At 40.3% G+C, this 23,568-nt stretch overlaps 2 protein-coding genes across 3 annotated transcripts; both read right to left on the bottom strand.

The window, feature by feature from the left end:
* Nucleotides 1–366: 366 nt before the first annotated feature.
* On the bottom strand, nucleotides 367–9,283 carry LOC110987774 (cysteine and glycine-rich protein 2-like). Of its 2 annotated transcripts, none has more exons than XM_087139654.1 (3): nucleotides 9,108–9,283; nucleotides 6,505–6,634; nucleotides 367–1,570 (listed from the first exon to the last, which is right to left on the bottom strand). In XM_087139654.1, the coding sequence occupies exons 2-3, from the start codon at nucleotides 6,620–6,622 to the stop codon at nucleotides 1,386–1,388; spliced, it is 303 nt and encodes a 100-aa protein (XP_086995780.1). In that variant the 5' UTR covers nucleotides 6,623–6,634; nucleotides 9,108–9,283; the 3' UTR covers nucleotides 367–1,385. The 2 variants fall into 2 exon arrangements, with proteins under 2 accessions (XP_086995780.1, XP_086995781.1); XM_087139655.1 differs by lacking the exon at nucleotides 367–1,570 and adding an exon at nucleotides 1,948–3,397 and having other exon boundaries at nucleotides 9,108–9,268.
* A 6,839-nt stretch (nucleotides 9,284–16,122) lies between these two features.
* On the bottom strand, nucleotides 16,123–22,385 carry LOC110987780 (sulfotransferase 2A1-like). The gene is made up of 6 exons (XM_022250848.2): nucleotides 21,980–22,385; nucleotides 20,515–20,762; nucleotides 20,097–20,217; nucleotides 18,992–19,086; nucleotides 18,156–18,303; nucleotides 16,123–17,896 (listed from the first exon to the last, which is right to left on the bottom strand). The coding sequence occupies exons 1-6, from the start codon at nucleotides 22,125–22,127 to the stop codon at nucleotides 17,790–17,792; spliced, it is 867 nt and encodes a 288-aa protein (XP_022106540.2). The 5' UTR covers nucleotides 22,128–22,385; the 3' UTR covers nucleotides 16,123–17,789.
* Nucleotides 22,386–23,568: the final 1,183 nt, after the last annotated feature.

Raw genomic sequence — 23,568 nt, 5'->3', positions numbered from 1 at the left:
TGTTCTTGCACTTTGATTCCCAAATCATTGTGCATAAATTGTTCACCATGAACACTATTAGTCTAATTCTTATTATGCACGACAACGGCTGCTGTCGGTGTACCCTGATGGATGGGTCTATCCATGCTGTTAATATAGAACCATAACAGGCACTTCATAGATCCCACTACGTGATGGCAAACGTTCCCATCTACCTCAGTCGCTGGTTTCCTGAGCACTCCCGGCTTTGTTAAGCGAGCTATAGCCTAGTTGCCTACACAAGCATGCGTAAAGCTTTAATGCTCATATCGACAAAGCACTGAGCCACAATATTCCATCAATCAGGATTTTATGCAAATAATTCATATATCAATAGTGATTCCAGTCAAAATTTTCCAACCTGTATCATTATTTTATTTATTGCTTCTTAAACTGTTGGGAAATTGGCAAACATCATGCATACAATTAATGTTACGTTTCCTTAAATTTTCAATGGAGTGAATTTTCCAGCCACCAAAGCGAGAATTTGGTGTTGTGTGAATTCTGAGCGAGATTGCACATGTACATTTATTTCTTTGAGACACTAAAAGTGACGAAAATGCTGTCTGTAATAAACGATTTTGATCAACGTTAATAGGTTACTATGTTGGCTTTTGACCTCTATGAGATTTGCACGAGGATTAGAAGGATTAGAAAGGAAAACGAGGGTTAACGATCAGACCAATCGAAATCTTTCATCTTTCATTATCTGTTTTATACCTACCCAATAGAAAAAAGTCCTAGGTATGTACATGTATATAGCAGATCGTGAGAAACAAGAGATTTACGTGAGTCAAGTCTTAAACTCTAATTTTCAATACAACTATTCGAAGGTAAAAACGTCGTAAGATTATGAAAACCTATAATGGGGCTATGGGTGAATGGCTAGCGGGCTAGTGCAACTCCTCCCAACAGGTCTATCTCTTAGAGACTTGCCTGTTTATCGAACTTTGCACATTCTGCGCTCTTGTTGATGTGTAAAACAACCCCCGATGCTCTTTTTTCTGTGTCTTTTCATCTCTGCCTATTCCCTTTTCTGAGCTTTGGACATTGAAAGCATTGATTCAAACATTTTGATGCTCTGTGCAGGATTGTTCCAAAAGGAGTCTAAAATCAGGATTCCAGGGAGAGGGCAAAATTTATTACCTTAAATAATTAAAGTTTGATCAGCTTTGAAATTTTAAATTTCATTCTGTGCAAGCAAGCTTTTCATGCAAAAGTGTTTAAAAAATACTTCAGAAACCAACTTCCTGAGGCAGCGTATAAATATCTGCCCGTAATCAAGCTTATTTCAGATAACTCGCAGAGAACTATTCAACAGAGCCATAATCTAGTACACAGTCATAAATCATATTTTCTTTACGAAATTAAAACAGCTTCTTCTCGTTTCTTGGGCCTCCAAATCTCTCCCCGCTGTCCATGCTAAGTGAGCCGGCTCCAGATCCGAAGCCAACCCCCTTCGGCCCGTGGAATTTGCCGTAGCAATTTTTGCAGTACAGCTTCAGATCATGATGAGCCACGGTAGTTGAGTCCAACAGTCTTTTGCATGCATCTGTTTTTAAGAAAAAAATTAACAGCATCACCTACTTGACCAGAGTTCACTTCTCGTACAGCGATAGTCGTCTATAATATGAAGTTAAACGCAGCATTTTTTACATAAGGCTATTCGAGACACCAAGACAATATTTTGTTAGCAGTATCACGCTTTTCATTTAAATTATGCCAGTTTTGTAGATTTTGCGGAAAATGTTTCATCTTAAAATTAAACATGATTCTTGATACGTGTGGACAAGTCTCAAGGAATCGTCCCGTAGCTTCCCTGACAACTCCTAACACACACACTATGGCCGCACAGTAAAGATGTCTCCGTCCTTTACACACAAAACACCAAAACATTCTGGAAAAATGCACGTAACATCACATTCCAAGTACTTTATAAGCTTTCAGCATACTTTATTGATTAAAATCCACTGGTGACAAGTAACCTCATACGTTGGAGTCGTAGTACATAGCTGTGCGTTCCTTGTATGACTATTACATAATTATTAACTCAATTCACACTAATTCTACGAAACGACAACGCCAAAATGCTGCAATGAATTAATTAAGCGTTTGTAAAGCCATACAAAACTATTGCTTGTGAATGAAAGAAGAATTCTCATTATTTCCTAACTTTAGAAAATGACTATCTGTGTCTTTTCTAAGCTTCACGCGAACTGGTGAAAATTTGGCCGTAGAAAGACGCAAATTGGAAATAACACGTTCGTCCCATTGGTGCAGAAGCAAGCGTTTTGCCTGGTTCATGTGTAAATCGTATTTGTTCTTGACACTGTCAGCGGATAGCTGCTGACACGATATTCAACCAAGAGATTAAAATTTGACTAATATGTTTTCCCGCTATAAAAGATGCATTTTCAAGTAATTACACCTAGTCTGAAGCACTAAGCATACATTAAATTAGTTAAATTACTTTCTCAACACCTCAGTCAACATTTCTGCAACACACTTGTGATTTCGCGGAGCTCCAGGGACACTATAGCGTTTTCCAGTTCTGGTTAAGGGCGAACAGCAAAATTGACAACACATCTTTACCACGTATTCCAGTAAATATATTTGCCGTCTGTCAGACGGTATAAAATGTAAAAGGACCTGTCGGCACTCCAAGAAATGTGAACTTTGATCTTTTCACCAATATATTCAGTATCAATTAAAGCTCAGATAAATCTAGTACAAAAATCAAGCCGGGTGTATTTTTTTCATTTTTTCGCTTTTCATTCGCGGGCTACTTCTTCCGAGGCTACGGCAATGACTGCGGATACCAGTTTAGAGGCGTGGTCTTCTACTGACGTTGAAGACGCCAGAATACTGAATCATGCTACATACGTAACGTAACAGCAACATGTTTTACATTTGAATTACTGCAAGTAATTATAAAAAATTTTCTGCATGAAGGTTAAACTTTCTTTGCAATCAGAAAACAACATGCTTCAAATTAAATTTGAAAATTTAAAGTTTGTCAGAAGAAGCTCTTCATTTTTATCTGCCTGATTTAAAGATTGTACATTTATCATAAACCGATTATTTATTAAGTTTCACGCACACGGTTTATGCGAGATTATCTATACGCTTAAGCTAACTGTCGGGTTAGGCTGTATAAGGTTTGAACAAGGATTTTACGAGGGACGATTCCCGTTCACTATCCGGTCATTCTTTTACTTCTTGGATGCAAATCTCTCCCCGCTGTCCATGCTGAGCGTGCCGGCGCCGCCACCGAAACCAACCCCCTTCGGCCCATAGTGTTTCCCGTGACAATTCCTGCAGAACAGCTTCAATTCATGCTCAGCCACTGTGGTGGAGTCCAACATCTTGTTGCACGTCGCTGTTAAAAACAGAAAGAATTCAACCACCACTTCGCAATTTAAATCCCTTTTGAAAAGCCTTAGCAGGCGCGGATCCAAGGGGGTAAATAACAACATTAACTAAAGTAAATGCACCAATACCATTGTAAACAATGTATGGCATATGTTTCATCATCATTTATACTTGTCCACAAAAATGAGACATTAAAACAATCTCCGGCCTGACCACCCCCAGGAAAAATTCCGGATCCGCCCCTATTTGAGGTTGTATATGTGAATTGTACCTACAGCCCTATAGCTCATTTATTTCCTACAACCAACTGTGATAATTTAACGTAACACGCACTCTCAATCATGCGAAGAATATCACTGGATTTTCGGCAATTTTCTACAAACGTTCAAATTCCCTTGGAGTTCACGTAGTGTAGAGAATGCTTAGTGCATGTGTTGTTAGATATAGATATGTCCCCTGGAAACCTATCCCCCAGTCCTTCAAAATGTGGCTTGTTCTACTTGTAACGTCTGTAATCATGTAGTTTTAATGAACAAATTTCACCTTTTCTTCCTAATGTCTGTGGAGGACCATTCCGTTGACAACTGACGCATGCGCAGTGAGAGCAATGACTATGCTTGGTTGCAAAAATATTCAAGCCGATTAACTCCGCTTCATCCTTGCTATTAGGAATTCTGTCACTTGTATGTGTGTTCTTTCAATGCATGTGTGTTACCGTTAATTTAATAAACTAGCAAAAGGTCGAACATGCAAGCAGTCTCAAACAATGCACAGGGAGGACAGGTGTTAAGACATATGACAAAGACTTTGATTTTTTTAAATGCATATTAGAATCCAGAAAGTTGCGTGTTTTGTTACAACGTTTTCATTTTTACGTTATAACTCCCATTAGTTTGCAATGTGATTGCAATTCATCTTTTGGAACATGTGTCCCTAAGCCTTCCTAATTATCTTGGATTAATTATATATAACGGGTTTGCCCTTACCTAACGTATATTAATAAGCACTGTATGCTCAGTGCTTGTCCGAGAGCTTGCGAAAAAAACTCACAAGCTTACTCGGGTGGGACTCGAACCCACGACCTCCTGCTTACTAGTGCAGATGTCTTAACCACTCGACCACCGAGCTTGCCGGGGTCGGCTGGCCGGTCCGAGTCAAATGAAGCAGCGGGTTTTTCAAGATGTATTTTTTATCCATGATCATGTACATTTTAGTTTTGACTCTGGTGTCACGAAGTCTAAGCGAAGTGTATTGTCTTCTCAGACACTCTTTCGCTTAGGTTTGATATCTAGGGCGTTGTTTGAGATCATCACGACCAAGAAATATAGTCATTCAGCAGTGTCGTGTACGCAAGATATTTCCTTTGATTGCTGAGTCTTGGTCAAATGGAATTACTTGACCTTGACTTTTGTTGGGTAAAGGTGCTCGGGTTTTTTCCAAATTGCATGTCCATGCATTACTCAAACAGCATGCAAAACTGAGCTCAACTTCATATAGCTGCAGAACTGAAAAGTATGGTGTTCTAAAATGGTCGGGCAAACGTCGTGTGAGTGACTTTGAACGTCATGTTTGTAAGTGGTCAGGGCCAACTTCATAGATATTAGAATGATTTTCCCTTGATAAAAACAGGATTATCAACCAAAATGTTCACGTGTTATATATTTTTGTTTCCATTGCAAATTTCCTTGTTTAGCAGTGATACGAAATTTGACCAACATGTCAAGATAATACGATAGCACATTCAAGTGCAACTTCTCTTGCTCGTTTGGTGGTCTATCCGGCTCGTAAGTGTGACATCACTTCAGTTCAAATCACGCCCACTCCACATAAAGCAACATGGAACCTTGGAACGTGAAGGCAACGCGCAACTTGATAGGACATTCAAAGGAAGCGTGTTCTCCTACATAGTCTCTCATGAGGCCTTAACCAAGTACCATGTACACAGGGGCGTATTTTGGCAACCAGAACCATGAACTTGTTTCAACTTTGGTCATTGTTTATTGACAAGAATGTAATATAAAATCAGTGCTCTGGAATATGTAATTGCCGAGCTTTCGGTAACTGAGTACCTTCAGTTCAATTGTGAGCTGAATCTGCTTGCCCTGAGGAAGGTATTCAGTTACTAAATGCTCGGCAATCACATATTCCATAGCACTGTTTTTTATATTATATTCTTGTCAATATTCTGATCACGGTGCGACGCAGCCCTTCCATATTTCTTTGGTCATTTGTTAAGCATTTTTGCAACTCAGTTATGCTTTGTGACGTCATTGTTCCGACCGTTAAACAGGAGAACCAAATGTTGAAGTTGAAGGTAGTTCAGCGCTGGTAAAAAATGGCGAAAAACAGACTTGGTGTTACCCTTCATATTATGAGTCAGTTAAACATTTCAAAATTTGTTGTAACATGCAGCGAATCAAAGATACTTTCTTCTAGAAGGCATATGAAAAGAGAGAGTAGCACTTGTCAGAAACGTGTCGAATATTGAGTGAAAATTGATTGTCGTCTGCTTTCTTGCGCTTGCTTGCCTCTACCAGATGACGTAACCATTTCTGGCGCTTCGTTGTTGTGTGCCACCCTTCCTGGTTATTGCTTTGATGTCACAAACATGTTTCTAGATCGGGGTCGCCAAAAAATGCCCCAGTGTGACGGTGACGTAGTGTTTTTCATGATATCTACACGTGGATAGATTTCCTCTCTGGTCAGTAGTGAATTTCAGTTTGGTTGTATTTATACTATTGAAAAAATCCCCAAGGCACTAGACCATAGGCCTAAGCATTTCAGCCCACACCATTCAGCCAATTTGTGGCTGCATTAAGAACACCTGAACGGAAGATTAAAAGTCTATATTAACTATACACCTTTTAACTGATTTTAACTGATTTGACTTTGTACTACGGCCCTATTCTCACCAAAAATTCAAAATAAGCAGGCCGCGAGCTTTACTCGGTTATGGTTTGGCGGGTCGGGGAGACTGGGCCAGCGCCAGCCACCCCCCACCCCCACAAAGTTTTTGTGTACATTTAAATATAGTAACGGGACAATTGGTCTCCCTTCCTTCTGCAAAGCGCGAAAACAGCTTTAGTCTTGCCCCAATTCCATTGAAGCTCTTACCACACTTGAAGCAGAGCTTATGAAACGTCCGGCTTTGTACTTTGGTAGGTGCTTCCTCTGCCTTGTACACTGACTTGTTGCAAGCAGGACATACTTCGCCTCCTCCCCACTGTGGCATTGTGACTCAGGTCTGCAGAAAGAAAACAACAACCATTTATTTATAAACTAAAAAATGATTATTGTTTTCCCCTCTTTGTCCTGTCGTATTAAAAGGCACGATTAATAGGAATTTTAATCACAAAGATGCTTTGTACGATTTCTACTTCTCTTAAATTCAAGAAAACTACCCAATGTCATGGTTGGGGAAAACCCAAACACATATGTTAGGAACTAGAGCGTCACATTCAAAGAAAAAATCTTGAGATCCAAATTTGTATATTTGTAACAGTGAGTGAGGTTTTAAGACTTACTTCTGTGAGTGCTGATCCTGCAATTGCATCCTTGGTATAGGCATGTTTACTTTCTACCCTCGGTAACACTGACAATTCTTTCGGTACTGTCATTTATCTGAAACGCGAACTTGCTCCACGTTCAAAATTTTCCATGCTTTTCATCGCAAATATGAATCGACTAGAGAAAAGTACCAAAATGCCCTCAACGAAGCACAGCAAAATGGAAACGCTGGTAATTTAAATAGGACACAAAAGAACAACGTGAAATGCTCACTTTATGTTTCGCAAAGCCAAAAGTGTAGGGGATTATTCAAGTGGTTCATCCCGAGGCTAAAAAGTGGGTTGGGGATATACCCCCATCCCACTCCCATGCTAATTAAAATTATTATTTGCATTTCGAATTCAGAAATGGGTTTGCATATTTAAAAAGTAGAAATAAATGGAAAGCGGAAAAAGATTAACATTCCCAAGGAAAACGTGACCTTAAAATTATCTCATGAATACTACTTATTATTTTGATCCTTTGTTTAATTTTCTATTCGTTCTTTTTTACAGTGGAGTTCTTTAATTTAGGTCAGTCAAGTTCATATCTGAGGCTTAAAGTGAACCTGCGTTTTCAATTAGTATATATCTTTCTCCGGCACCATACAGACACATATCATTAGCTTTAATTTCTGTATGCATACCAGGAATTCTTAACAAGTAGACAGAATACTCTCCACACAAATAACACCATGTACCACGCGAACACCCTGCGGGTATTGGAAAGGTGACGAGACAGGGAATTAGACGGTAGAGCCTCAGACACAAGGTATTAAGGCAACAGAGCTGTCGTAGATTCAAATTCGTGCAATCCTTACTATAGGGTCACCTCCAGTTACTTGTTTGTTTCGCTCATTTTTTTTTAAATTTCACAGCCTGTGTATTAGCCCCACATTACCACTCCAACCTCTCCAGTCTCCTTTTCTTATACAGTAGCAAAACAGTCTGCAGCATGTGGGAGAATGTAAAGAAAAAAGGTGAAACTATCCCAACTTTTCACACAGTTCATGGAGTGTCCTCAAAGCAAAAATTGCCCAAACTCGTGCTGGTAACCGTACTACAAATTTCTAAAGAACCCTCGATGATTTTGCTCCTGTTTCACTTCATGCACTCACACTGTACAACCTAAGGGCTTGTGATATAAACCTAAATGTGACCCACTCCGTGAATATGAGTCTCAAGTCGCCAGAGCCACTTTTTGAGTTTTCATTTGTACTAGAAAGAGCAAATTGAGTTTTTTGTTTTGATGTATCACTCAGTTTGGCATACTGATGAAAGTGGATACTCCATGGTGAAAAATGCTGTGCGTTCCTCATGATTTACACTGTGCAAAATTATTCCAAAACACTTTTTACTCCAAAGTAGCTCTGGCGACTTAAGACTCATTTTCGTAGAGTGGGTCACAAGTATTTGCCCTCGTTATTCAGACTACGGGCGAACTACTAGGTATTGCATCAGTAATGAGAAGGATAATAAAAGGAAACTTTAATGTAGCAAAAACATTGTGAAAAGTTTTGAGACTTTGAGTTTTAAGTATTGAGCACAATAATAATAAAATGTCAATTATTATTGTTATTTTTCCAAGTTTATAAGTTTGCCCAGACTATCATGTTTCATGACTCTAGCTTCAAAGTTTGAGAAATGTTTGGAGAACATAAGGTCAGCTAAGAAAACTGCCATGGGAAAAAAAGGAAAGAACTGTGAATAATTAATACAAATTAGATTCCTAATCTGTCCTTTTTCGATTGCAGCAATCAATCAAGAATGGGTGGAAATGCAACAAAAGTGACTCGTATCCCAATAACCCTTAAGTGAAGTTGACCGCTCACTCGAATGAGCGCTTAACATCTATGATTTACTACTTTAAAGTGAGATTTATCAATCATTGTTTTTGTTTTTTAACGAATGGTGGCTACAACAAAAGCAAAACAATGCAGGAGGAACAACAGGACTAAACCAATACAATTATCATTTGTCTCTTTCTCTTGCCTATGAACTTTTGAATTGGAATATGACTGGAGTTGGCATGGTTTCATTGCTTCAAGATGTTAAAGAAAAAGCACTTTAGCAATGGTCTGGTTTGGGATAGTTTCAAAACTGCTGAATAAACATGATCGTAATTAGGAAATACCTATAACACATTGAGAGGTAGTAGTTCTACGAACCTACCTTTTCCCTTGCTGATCAACGTACAAATGGATGTTCGCCAACTTGGACCTCTTCCTGCGACAAGAGCCTTTACGAACGCTAACCAGATCCGGAGTAAACCACAGGACGACAGATAGTGTACTAGATCGAAGACCCAGAGAATATCCCAACTGCATTCTTGACAAATCTGAAAAGTTTTGCACACGGCACCAACAGCTTCTTCCTGAGAGGTCGAACGCAATTACACCAGCCATTTTTGGGCAAGATTCCGGCTGAGGCTGTGTGGACATTACCCGTTGTTGGGTTATGCTCAGTCGATCTCGTGGGTGTAGACTTAGTTCGAGTCGGATACACGGTTCTTGTATGAGTACTTGGACTGAGACTCATGTCATTTAGACAATATGATCACGCATACAATAAAATGGCTGTCCGCCCACATTACATGAATGAACGGCAAGCTATAGGGCAACTGGTAAAGTGACCGTCGAACGAATCATGTATATCGCCTTCAAAGGACAGAGATATGTGTCATCAAAAACACCCGTGCAGCCTTGAAAATAGGCTACTGCTTGGGTGTGCCTGTACATAAATAGGGTTTATAAATCCGAAATTAGAATGTATGGAGTATGTTTTCTGTTAAAGGTATTTTGGATCACATCAATCGAAGTTTGAACAAGACATAAATTTAAGAATAGCTTGGCCTTTTCAGCCTTCTATTTAATTCATCCAGTTAGATCGCACTAAAAGTTCATGTAATAAGGTCATCTAATAAGATTGCCGCGGGCCAAAAACAGGAAACAATCGCTTGTTATTATGTCATGAATGTCCAATCTAACCCCCTGAAGGGAACTGGCCTGTCAGTTTAAGTTACATTTCATCCAGAATAAATCATTGTAATTCATACAAAAAATTAGTCAAAAAAAATAATAAAGTTGGCGTAAAGAATGTTTTAAAACGCACAGAAAACAAAACTAGATACTGATCTCGGTTAAAGAACGAAGGCATTGTCCCTCGGGTAGGGATGCACATATGAACCCACTTTTTTCTCAGGGGGGTTAGTTCGTTTTTATACTTTTATTTTCAGGGCAATGGTAAGTTTACCTTGTGCAATAGGACATTCACGTTGTTAGCTCATGAAATTACGGCGTATACCAATTGCCATTATACCCGACGTAAAGCGCAACACGAAATTTCATGTTCCAACTTAACCAGCTTTTGCTGTAACATTTGTTTCTATGTGTCTGACAGTTTGCTTTAAGCGTTTGACTAGTTATTGAATTTGTTTCTTTCGATCAGGTGTATAAATATCACTTACGAGCTCAAAAATACCCTCATCTGACAGACGTGACGTCTGTCATTAAATATACTATAATATATACTGTGGTCTCATGCTGGCTGGGAACGGTCCCATGTTTTAGTGGCGTGATGGCATCTGATTTCTCCTCCACAAAATCGCGTATAAAGGAAGAAATTGGGCCGTGTTGGACTTCCTTACACGCGTTGAATCGTGTGCAGTCTCGCATATTTATGACACACAATATAAAAGGGGGAGCCTCAGGTCATCAGAGTTGTCCCCTGGAAGCTACTTGAAGCATGCACTGGATTGCTCAGTCTGTGGTTGTTCAGAGTGCGCATGCTCATTATTGTGCTCATAGTAAATATGCCATTCTTATTCTGTATGAATTTATTACAGATTACAGATGTACATCATGAACATCGCCCTCTATATAGTGTACAGGCCCCCCCCGCTTTTCAAATTTCCATGGCCGGGCAATTCACCCCCCCCCCACATTTCCCCATCCCCCATTGCCCCAATTTCCAACACAGATTTGCGCCACTGCCTTTATAGTTTGATCACTAAGAAAAAAATAGTCCCGAACACTTTTGGGATCGGTCTGACTGTTGTCGACAATTTAAGAAATTAAGATTATGAAAATAAGTCATCATCAGTCCTTTAACTCACTGTATTCAAACCTAGAAAAATGCCTTGTGGGTTCTGCGCCCAGCGAAATTAAAAAAAAAATGTGGTGAGGAAAAAATCCAAACTTATGCGGTGTTGACCAAGCAGTCAGGCGCACGGACTCCTGAAATTCGCAAGGAATCGCATTTACCGGCTTCCATATAGGACTCTTCTGGGGTCTCGGGTTTCCGGCCCACCGCACTTCCTCCCTGCCCAACCACTTAAGCCCCTAAAAGGGTTCGTGCGTCCATGCAAGGGAGGAAACGAGACAAGCCCCTAAGCCCTGGCCGCCGAGTCGGCTATACGTCTGGAACCTGTACTGAGGTGCTCACCTGGACTTCGCGGACAGTCCAAACAGAAGAGCTTACCCGGTCGGCTAAGGTACTGTTGGTATTTGGCAGGGGTGAATTAAAGTCTCTTATAGCTACTGACTGACAGCAAGAGTTAGGAAAATAAAAAGCCATGGCTGGGATTCGAACCCACTGTCTAACAATCTGATAAGGCGAGCTTTACCACTTATCCATATTAAGCAGATAACCATTAACCTTATATACTGCACAGACTGTTGCTCTGTAACACACATGGACACAAACAATGATCGTCAACATTAAAATTTTTCCCTGGCAGCTTCTCCTTGGTATTTCCAAATGCACGTGCATCAATGGGCCTCGAGCTAGACCAAGAGAGGGCGCCATTTCTTAGCACCAGAGGCTCATTTGGTCGGAACCAGGGATCAGTGGTCGGAAGTGAACTTCGCTGAAATGCACGCGTCGCGGTCGCATCGTTCGTGCTACCAACAAATTGAACAATCCCGACCAGTGCGGCTCTTTTCAAACGCAGAGGGCGTGCTTCTGCGGGGCGGATTGTGTGAATGATACGCTAGTATGGGGCGGGGGAATTTTTTTTCTACGAACTTTATGACAAGTTGAATGAGGAATCAGTTCATAAGGGACTTCAGGGTTACCCACTGACTGGCTTAAGGCTAATGTGGTTCCGGTTCACAAAAATCTGACAAAAGTGAGGTTGAAAACTACAGACCAGTGTCTCTACTTTTCATTGGTGCCAAGGTCATGGAAAGGGCCATATTTAACGTCATTTTTTCTGTCATCGAGGATGACATTTATCATCTTCAGCATGGATTTGTTATAGGTCGATCCACAATCACTCAACTCTTAACAGTTTTTCAGGAGATTAGAAGCATCTTGGACACAGCTGGGCATGTTGACATGATTTATCTTGATTTTTCAAAAGCTTTTGACAGTGTGTCACATAATTTCCTTATCCATAAATTGAAGTCGTTCGGTTTTCACTGAGATTTACTTGGTTGGTTTAAATCCTATTTATCCTGCCGTCAGCAAAGGATGGCTGTCGAGGATGTAGTTCAGATTGGTTACCAGTTGTTTCTGGTGTTCCACAAGGTTCTGTGCTGGGGCCGTTGTTGTTTATATTGAATAGTAATGACAGTTTTGCATGCTCACCACGCCACATTATTTGCTGATGATTCCAAGTGCTTCAAAACCATTGAAACCTTATCGGATTGTATTTCTTTACAGGATGATATTATAGTTCCTTGTATTCATGGAGTAAGAAGTGGGATTTGCATTTTAATACCTCAAAATGTAAGATCATCTCCATTTTAAGGCAAAAATAATTGATCAAATTTAATTATGCACTAAATGGTATTTCCCTTGAGCGTACATAATCGGTAAGAGATCTAGGTGTTGATATTTCATTTTCTTTTATTTAGAATGATCATATCAATCGAATTACAGGTAAATGTGATCATAAAATAGGGATGATCAAACGCACCATTGGTTTGATGCACTGAGCTAGAGTTTTATAAATCACGCATACGTAGACTCAAGTTGCTGCCACTGTCTTATAGACTATAAATCCAGGACCTTTTGTTTTATTTAAATGTAAGGCTGGTCATTATGACACAACTTTTGATTGTTTTGTCCAGTTTAATCTTAACCAGGGCCGTCCTACCACAAGACTATCTTCCAATCCATTTAATTCATCCATTCCCCGTTGTAATCTTGAGTCTCATAAAGCCTTTTATTTTCAGCGTATTGTTCACACTTGGAACTAGGCCTGTGCCGGGTACCCGGGTACCCGCCCGTCGATTTCAAAACACGGTTCCATTTTTCCGGGCCGGGTACCCGTAAAAAAGAAAATAAATTAGGAACAAACATTCATGCATAAAATGTCTGTGACATTTCTTACTGAAGGACAGACTTCATGGAAAACCACCGTGCCGATGAAAACCCGGTCCCGCGGTCATACATGAAACTTGAATTTGGAGATCGACAGCTAATTTTGTTACCCACTCCGCCCATTGTACCGCAAGTCGTTCTCTGAGATGCGAAATTTCCTAGTTCACAAGAGCGAAAAAACCACTAAAATTCACGGGCGATAGGTCACTCGCTACGTGTTATTTTTAAATATTTCTTTAAACTGAATAGTCACATAAACCTTTGCATCTAATGTCTGCTTAATCAAAATGACTTTTTTTAGAGTTTCCGTTTTTGTTAATTTACCGAAAACTGCAAGCTTTTCCCCCACTTTCGGATCGCGCGGCGTTACCACCAAAGTGCAGTTGCAGAAATGTATGTGACGTAATGGGTTCGTCAACTGTGCGGCGCGGGGAGGATAACGTTGATAGCTCACTGTACAGTTGAAAAGTCGAGTCAAACCTTACGCAATCTCAACCTTTTTAATTCATTGGAATTCTTATTTTTCATCTAATTTTCTCAAAATTAAAAGATTCTCTATTAGAAAAGCAACTTTTTACAGTGGTTTTGGCTGAAAATGGATTTTTCGTATGGTTACTTTTTATTTGTGAAGACGTTTTTGTCTCGATCCTAAACCGATCCAGAACTAGGAAAGGTGTCATCGTCACTTTCGTCGATCGATCCTGTGGGTCCAAATATAAAAGCTTGGATTTTGTGAAAAAATTGCCGTATATCCAAAACACAAAGACCTGACTTCTGACCATATTTCACTCGAATTTGAGGATTTTTTAGCTACAGTCTTACTGAATAATTTTCGCGATCCGGAACTAGGAAAATGACTGTACCAAAGCTAAATGAACAAGAGACCAAAGGAATTTTGTCTTATGAGGGGGAAGCGCTGTTGATGTACACTTGCATGACTGTATTTGTAACTATCAAACCCTGTCGGCCTAAATGACTTTTGTGTTGAATAAGTAGTGCTTACTGTTTGAATTAAGAATATTTTTGTCAAATAAAACAATATGAATGAAAATTACTTTATGTCGGGATTGACGACGAAGCGAGAGCGGACTGTGTAATATTCCAGCGGTACTGGAACTCCACACGGGGTGCGGTAAGTGGTGATCACGCACACATTGTGCGGTTGATCGGCCTCTTTTTATAATCAAAGCACTAAATGTGCGCTACAAACCCAAAGAGTCAGAGAACCAGTTTAGTTAAGTTTTACACCAAGAAATATTCCGTTTCAAAATTATATTTAAATTATTAAAAGCAACTTGAATCTCCTCAGTGATTCAGCGGAACTGTGGATGAGGAATTGACCAAAAAAGCAGGAATGATGTTTTCTGTACGTACTAAAGCATTTCAAATCGAAGTATTTTTTCATTCGAAAAAAAGGAAATGTTGACAGGTGCAAGTCAATACAGTCGGCTAATCAAATGTCACTTGTCGAAGTACTTATACATTAAAATCTCGACAACTAACCTCAGGGGAATGGAGTTATCCTGAAAAAGTATTTATTAAACTAAACCATTTCATCGTGGTACGTACCTTCGTGTGGCAAAACTTTCGTATCGCTTAGTCATTTAACAACGTGAAGCGCTGCTATTTTTTTTCACTTGGCTTCCTTATGTGTGGTCACATGACCTTTCTTGTTACGGTCACATGGCCGCTGCAGTGTCAGCGATTGAACTGCCTGAAAGGGACTACAATTGGGCCCGCGTTATAATCGGTTAGTTTCAGCGTCTTGAAAGCCAGGATTACTCAGTTGCAGCTACGTTGATTTATCCAACGTGCTGGTCCTCGTCAGAAAAGAAATGAACTTGCGATGACTCCTAACCCTATATAGACTTCCGATACTTTCAACGCCGTTTGAAGCATTTTTGTGGCGGTTTTTTTAATCAGAAACTTCAAAATAAGTGGATGTAATGGTGTGGGCATTGTTCGAGTTACGGTGGTATTTTTGTACATAAAACTTTAAGCCTTTTAACCCGTGACGTACATAGCACTGATCTGGTCCGCAAGTGACACGACCAGCGCTCACCATTTGTGCACGCCACATGCGTTCCGCGTGTACGTGGTCAAGCAGCATCCGGGACATTTCCTTTGAGCGTTTGCAGGTGCGTGTATCATGTAGGTGGTTTGCAGCTCTGTTCTCTTTTCTGACGTTCCCCGTGAAGATTTGTTTTTCTGTTTCATACACCCACAAAAAATTTGCAAACTGAAGGTAACAATTTCGTTTGATAAAAAGGTAGGAGAGATTAACTCCGACGTTTAGAACAATGTTCTGCTTGCTTCCTATGTACCAAAAAGAACCGTGTTTCGGGCACATGATCCACCGGGTCGCGCAATGCCATTTGTTATTATGCGATCTCTTTTCCGGGTACCCTGATACCTGATGTTAAAAAAAACGGGTACCCGGTTCTAAAAATACCCGCAAATGCAGCCAGATCAAATTCTTCAAGACTCAAATTTTGGAATTTTACAACATAATGTTCAGCTCTAGCTTCGTATCCGATAGTATATGTACTTGGGTGTCTAACTCTCGCTGTGCTGGCTGTAGATATTAAAAAATTCCCACTTGTCTTATTTTCTTTGCGGGGGGTCGTCACGTGGTAGGATAGCTCTGTAGAGGTGCTGGTCACCTGTTCCATCTTGCCATTCACTGGCTTTTTAGCATGTTGTTTTTTATACCCGTCACCTGACTGTTATGTCATGCCAAATGTATTATGTATATGTTTTTAATGTATTATTTTTTTGTCTTGTTTCACAATGGCCAGTGGAATAGTGTAAAAAAATAAAAACAAAAATTAAAAAAATAACTCTCCATTGGAAATACAGATTATAACTATCACAAAGATCTTGATTTTAATCTTTCTCTAAATCTTAACAAACTATTCAATAATTTTTACTGCCATTACATTCCTATATGATAATTCATTGCAGAGAAAGTTTCTAAACACATAGGTCGAGTTCGGGCGGTCCATTCTTGACACGGGTTTCGTGTTCTCGCGCTCGAACGACGGGAAGACGACCCAAGAACACTGTTCTCGGAACAGGATCACACACCACCTCCTCGTCAGGGTTTTACACGAACACACGGAAATACTCGTGAGATTTTATTTTTGAACTGCCGCAAAAAGTACCGATATGGCTTTACAAAGCTGAAGACAATGGAATGTTTTGCAATTTTGACATTAATAATTTTCCATGACAGAAATGAATTTTTGAAATGGAAAAGAAGTTAGCCCAGTTATCCAACACTCTCGAAGAATGCACAAGGACGCTGCCATGGTGCATGTTGCTTGCCACAAATAACTACTAGCGCTAATAACCGGTTGTACATTCCCGGCGTTCGAGCGACCGACCCACCAACAAAAAATCGAGCTGTTCGTGAACAAACGAGAACAAGCCGCCCAAACTCAGCCATAAACTATCCATACTTAAATAACTGCAAAAAGGAGGTCGCTGTTACTATGAAGTCCACCAGGGAAGATTGTACAATTTGCAAGTTCGAGGCTCTGCACGCCTATGGCGGCAGCGTGCAAAGTGCAAATACTTCAGTACAAAGGTTTTTCTGTTTGTGAACAGAAACTTCACACACTGCAAACATATCTGAGAAGGGATTAATGCTTACTTATTGGTGTGCATACAAACAACAATTAATCAGCAAAGAAGATAAAACTTAGTCCAGCAAAATCTACAAATATGCAGGACATTTTTGGGTACAGACTACTGTTACATTGAGGTTATCTTCCCGGTATAGCATCACATTTGTGTTTATGAGTAGAGAAATACTCTTTAGTGTGACAACAAACATTTGAAACAAATTCGAAAATGAGCTTAAATGAGACAAAAAGGTGTATTTTGCAGGTTTTCATTAAAACAGACTGATTGCAGCTCTCCTTGTTAAAAATGAGAAGTTGAAAATTCAGATTGTCAAAATTTAACTTAGATATGACGCTCTCAATTCAATTTGTGCAAGAGTGCTGTTGGAATACCGAACTGGCGCCGAGATTTATATTAACAAGTTTGAGTCTGCTCTTGAGCTGTTAAAGGCATCGCGTTCCAACAAGTTAACAATATCATGCAGTAACACTGTTATTCCATGAAAAAGGCACGCATATCCTTGTTCATTCGGCTGAAGTAGAAACGAAAACATCCCCTTTTAAATAAACTAACAAATCTAGCTAGAAAATAGCACAAGAAATAAATTTAAGGCGCCTTATTTTTCACAACTTATTTCATGTATACGCAAATTGCTCTAAGACGTTTTCTTAAACTTGAATTTTAGTTGCTGAATTAAATTTAATCATCCTCTAAATAAACCTTTCTCCTTCACTGGAAAAAAATGCACCCAAAGACTAATCTCCACTACAGTGCAAAACTAGCGGTTCATGCTGGGTATTTTATGGACACAATCACATTATTTCCCCATCGAATTTTCGAATGAATTCATCCTTTGTAAATTCATTGCCTGGACTCATAACGTGTATGATTCCAAGTTGGTCAGAATTGAAAGGTAATACCTGTTTCCTGACAAAATCTCTCGACTTTCGCATCATAAGCCTCGCTCTGCGCCACGGTGAAATAGTTCTTCCAGTTGCCTACTTGACCTGAGTGAGAAAATACCAGCATTAAATCATTTATACATTTCTATCATCTACCGAAACTTTTCTATTCTAGTTGGTAAGTTAGAGCAAGGTATGGTGACACTGATCCAGGACTTTATTCTATATTGAAGGTGATCTGTGTCTACATGTATTTCACCACAATGAACTGGAATCTCCCGTACAGTTATAAGAAGCCGTTCCTACACGCTACAACTTCCTTTCAAGAGCCATTTATAAGTACTTGGTCTCAATACTAACGTACCCGTCCGGAAATGTCTGTGCAATGGCGTGTTGACTGCTCGTTTCTTCATGCTTTCAAATGACGTGGCTTCCACCACGCCACGTACTTCATTGTCAGTCAGAGTAACTCCAAGATGATGAGAAATCTTCTGCACTGCAGATGCAGGGTCCTACAAATTCAAATCATTAACTTAAAAAAATGATAAGTCCAAAATTGGGCCAAGCAGGTGAACTAAAACAAAGATAACATAACACACGATGACAGAAATTTGGCTTCAATTTTCGATTATTGAACCAGTGTTGACCTTCGGGTATCAAACAACAAAAATGCTCTGCGCTATCATGTCACTCGCACGTTATTAAACATATACAAATTAGCATACCGTGCTGATGTAGATGTTTTACGAAAATAATGATTCCATTATTGTCGCTTGTATTAGTTTTCCTTGTACTGATATAGATAAATTCGCCATTCCTGTAAGGCTGTTGCACTCACGCACGTCTTAACTTGTGCGAACACTTTGACAACACTCAGTTGGTCGGAAAGAGACGTGATATGCGCGTACTACTTGGCCCAGTAGTAACGGCTTCTTATTCTTTCCTCTGCATTTGTGTATGCTGATGAGATAGCACGTTGAAAAACTAAATGAAAAATTAAGAGAGGCTAAGCTATCATAGAAACCTTTTTTTTTCAAACTGCATCTGAAGAAGTAGCTGCCCCGAGCTATAAGAAACCTTATTCTTGTCTATATGATGTAATTTGTCACTTAAGGTACTTCTCCTCATAATTATACTGATGTTTCTAGCAGACTAACAAGGCTGTGTACGTCTTTTACCTGTTGTTTTCGTAAATCGTACCTGTTTCATGTTTTCATACGATAAAATAAGAAAGTTGTCTTCGTTTCGATGACCCCAGTATCCCCGAACGTGATCCCACCACGGTCCGAAGGCAACTTGAAATAGGATTGTAAGGAAAAGAAAGGTAAGAGTTGCAGCTGACACAACGGGAATAATGCAAATGTCATCGTGTATTCAATGCAAAAACGAGATTAACACCATGTTTACCTTATAAACAAAATAGTAGGCCTATCCAGGGAATACGGAAGTAAACAGCAATGAGATGGTAGTTGAAACTAACCATTTCAAAAATGAACTGGATAATAGTGTGGCCTTTGAAGACGCACACCATATTGAGATGCTTGTGCGAAATACAATTCAGTGACACCAGGAGGCGATCTTGCATAAACTGTTAAAATGATGTACATGTATTTTAGTATTGTGTGCCGTGGCGTGAAGGTGAGATCGTACGAGAGGCGGTATTTGCATGTACACAGCTTGTGGGTACCCGCTGAAATCTTCGGTTTTATTACCTGAAACCTTTTAATGTGAGAATGAAACGCAACGTTTCATCCCTATCAGTCAGGTTATTCGCCCCTTGACATCTTCTATATGTGTAACAGACTATAGTTTGAAATTTTGGCATGAAGAGTTCAGTGTTTCATGCCTGACGAACTTCTGGGTGGTATTTTATTCCATTTACCAGCCTCCCCCTTCCAAATAACTGCATACCCCAATGATATGCAGATGCATGTGTTAATGAAGGAAACTTCAGCTTGGTATAGCTTGAAGGTGTCCCAATGTCCCAATTGCTAGGCTACGGCTGGAAATGCGCGTTCTCCTATGGGAGCTGCTAACTACTGGCTACAGCCACATCTCATGGACTTTTAAGTTAGCGCCAGCCGCAGCCAATGAATTTGGACACGGCCTGACCTAACGACGGTCACAACTGTCAGGTCAAAGCCTTTTCATTTCTCGGACACCTGATGCAACTTTTAAGAAGATTTATAATGTGTAGGCGGCATTTTGTGACAGTGACCGAAAAAGAGTGAAGGAAATGTTTCTGTTCGAATGTCATGAGTAATTGGATATAGGTGCTATAATATACTAAGAATTAGATGCATACATTCTCCATGGAGGTAAGTTTGACAGACGGTCTCCCATTTAAGGACATATGGGCAACTGGGTGGTTGGTAGTTGTACATTGACACAGCGGAGTCCTTCGGGTTGCGCATGACGTATATCACCTGTGCAATGGAAAAAAAATCAATTATGCCGAAAATGGACAAAGCCTTGTTTCTTTCAAATACGCAAATATGCACCATCAATATATTCACATGCCAAGACTGACTTGGTGCTGACTCATGTCATTTCCTTGTACGTGAATGTTATCATTGTCGTCGTCATGTCGATGTTGTTTGTTTCTTTTAATATTTTCTCACTGCCTTTTGGGAGCATTATAAAATAGTGACAGTCCACACTATTTCCCTTCAAATGGTAGACATCACAAACTTCCAACTTAACATTAAAAAGTACAAACTCACTTTGGGTTTCCTGGTGAATATTTTGTCTGGAAGCCGACGTACTTCTAAGTGAGAAGTCAAGATGCGAGGAGACTGCCACTCAGCAATTACATGATGACGCAGTCGAGCATTCGGGAAATCTCTTAGAACGGACTCAATGGGAAAGTTGATCTCAATAGGCATGCCTATTTCTTTATCTGTTGTCTTAGTGTCCAGCAAACCCCTCAAGCTCAAGACGTGGTAAATGATCGAAGCACACCACTTTGTTCCTATTTAGCATTAAAAAAAACACCAAAATACAAGTACGGGGAAATACAACACAAAACTTATAGCGTGCTAAAAAGTATACCTAAGACAAGTTTTGGCGACCTGAACCATGAACATGTTCCAGCTTTAATTTGGTCATTAGTTAACGCTTTGCGACTTCGGTTATGCCTCTGTACGTACGTGACGACATTGTTGGGTGGGTGGGTGTGTTGGGTGGGTGTGTTGAGAGGGTGGGTGGGTGGGTGGGCTTGGTTGGTTGGTTTTTTTTTTGTGGGCCGCCTTGGCCATGTTCCTGGTTACTGCTTTGAGGTCACCAACATGTTTCTGGTCAGGGGTCGCCAAAACACGCCCCCCGTTTACACTGGCGACGGAATTAGGGGGCCAGTGCCCCCCCCCCACTTTATCGACTGGGGATGATGCTCCCTACCCCACCCTTTTTTGGCAGGTCCTCTATATTGGGCTGGGCATTATTGAACACCCTATTAATTGCCATTTGATGCCAAATGGTCTCAAAACTGTCCCCCTCCCTGAAGATCGTTCTGCCGACGGGGCAACACAAAACCAATTGTCAAATCTTGAACATTCAATTTCTTACTGGGGTAGCTTACTTTGGGGTATTTTCATACGCGAATACTTTAAAAACTGCCTGTACAAAATTCACCTCGGTTGAAAGTGGAGGATGAAGTATGACATTATTTGCACTCGTAACGACTAGCAATGTTGCCGGCACATAGGATACAGGTGTGCAAGAACAGAGTGGTCAACCAATATCCAAGGAACTGAAAAGCCCCAGAAGCAACATTTCAGAAGCAGTACTATCACCTTAGTCTAAGGGGAAAGGATTACTGATGAAAATAATTGGATGACAGTTTTTGGGAAAAAAAGTTCCCGTTTACCCACGACTCAATGTGTAGCTCGGAAAATTAGTTTGTTGTTTTTTTACATGCATTTGCCTCTCATGTGATCAGTTTGATGTGATATTTACACTACTCGAAGTGTGTGGAATAAAACAATTAGGTCAAATTCTGAATAACAATTTTTAATTGTCCCAAATGGGTCCTTTTAATGACATTTTAGAACACCACGTGCCACTCCACCACACCCCCTGCTTATTGATAAGGAGCAATCAAGGTACACCAGTATCACCTTCCATGTCTGCTTCTTTCATATACTCTGACATGTACGTCTGAGCTCTCCCATTTTTCTCAAGCTGTCTTACCTGATTTGGGGAAGCAACACAGCCAGACATCGTCTTCTCGGACAGTCAACTCCTTTATCTCCTTCAAGATATCAGCGGTTATGCAGCGTGGAAACACCGAGCGATCCACGACATGAACTGAATCCTCGTAACTCACAACTTTATCCATTGAGGAGACAGAATCGATGGATTTAGCCAAGAGATAAATGCTTCAAGTGATGTTTTGAAATCTTATACTAATCTTTTTATCCTCGAGAAATAAATGCTTTGTCTTGAAGGAATTATTTTGGAAGTATTTTACACATTTCCGTTATCATGCCCATTCAGCCTTTACTTGCAATGGTGCCAGTAGCATTACTTTACGACTGCATAGGCTTGTGGCCTCGACATCAAGCAAAGAAGGCGGTCGGCTGCTTCAATCGTTGCTTGACGGAAGCCTTCATGTTACGCAATGCGCAGGTTCCTATAAAACCTATTGTCGACCAATCAACAGTAAATATGGTCCACCGCAGTGACGTAAATTTGTGCCGGATGTGGAGGGGGGAGGGAGAAAGGGGTGGGGGGGACTTGAAAATGTGAAAAGTGCGCCGCGGGGGGTACCATATGACTTTATATTGGTTGATGTTCATGATATTGATGTACATCTGTAGTATGTATTCAGAAGGGCATATCTATGGCTTTTAAAAATTGTACTCTCTTTTTTGAGCAACTCTAAGTGCATTTTTAAACAGACAAACGTCTGAAAAAATCTTTACAATCCACTTTACTTTTTCCCCACCACAGAAAGGTGTGTGTGTGTGTGTGGGGGGGGGGTAATTCAATAGCTCACCCCCTTCCCAAAAAGGGGGGATATACATGACATTGTATACCCCTCACCCTCTGGGATTTACGCCAGTGGTCCACCGTAATTCACACATCACCCCTATTTTTCAAGCCCTTCACTGGCTGCCTATCCAGTATAGAATACAATACAAGATCATTTTGCTCACATTCAAAGTACTTCACGGTTCCGCCCCAGACTATCTACAATCACTCTTTTGATCTTACAGGTTCGCAGCTCCAGGTCGGGCTTGAGGTCATCAGGAAAGTCACTATTTGTTCCTCGAACCCGCCTGAGCAGTTATGGTGACAGGGCCTTTTCAAGTGCCGCCCCCCGTCTTTGGAACTCCCTCCCGGTAGATTTGAGAGAAACACATAACTCCACACTCTTTGCCCAGAGATTAAAAACCCACCTTTATGTCCTAGCTTTTCCTTCTTGAGACCGAGGCTCTTTCATCAGACCGGCGCCTTTGAATGGTCACCAGATACAGGCGCCTTATAAATGCTGTATTATTATTATTTATTATTAATTCCTCCCATAAATTAATCCAACTTCCCCATGTAATTACCTATATTTTGTGTGAAATCACAAGTATTTTTTATTACTTTAGAAGTCGGAGTGCATAGTAATCTTGTTCAATTTCTGTATATTCGACCATTCGGACTTATCCACACAGAAGCGGCTTTCACCAAAGTTTTGCCGCGAATAAGTTTTATTCTCAGCATTTGATCCTGCTTTGATGACATTAGCCTATCACATGCTTCAGCTTACCAGACAATGGCTTGATTGC

The sequence above is a fragment of the Acanthaster planci genome, linkage group LG08 (genome assembly GCF_054643075.1).
Source record: "Acanthaster planci isolate LZ-2023a linkage group LG08, COTS_SCS, whole genome shotgun sequence".
Lineage (NCBI taxonomy): Eukaryota > Metazoa > Echinodermata > Asteroidea > Valvatida > Acanthasteridae > Acanthaster > Acanthaster planci.
The sequence above is the reverse complement of the archived record's forward strand: the minus strand, read 5'-3'. Positions and strand labels throughout refer to the sequence as shown.

Bases quoted from the DNA above. Each gene is read 5' to 3' on its own strand.
- LOC110987774 (XM_087139654.1), bottom strand. From the start codon at position 6,622: ATGCCACAGTGGGGAGGAGGCGAAGTATGTCCTGCTTGCAACAAGTCA. The intron at 1,571-6,504 runs GTAAGAGCTTCA...TCTTAAAAACAG, and splicing joins TAAGCTCTGCTTCAAGTGTG to ATGCATGCAAAAGACTGTTG.
- LOC110987780 (XM_022250848.2), bottom strand. From the start codon at position 22,127: ATGGATAAAGTTGTGAGTTACGAGGATTCAGTTCATGTCGTGGATCGC. The intron at 20,763-21,979 runs GTAAGACAGCTT...AATGCTAAATAG, and splicing joins GTGTTGCTTCCCCAAATCAG to GAACAAAGTGGTGTGCTTCG. The intron at 20,218-20,514 runs GTGAGTTTGTAC...TCCATTGCACAG, and splicing joins TATTCACCAGGAAACCCAAA to GTGATATACGTCATGCGCAA.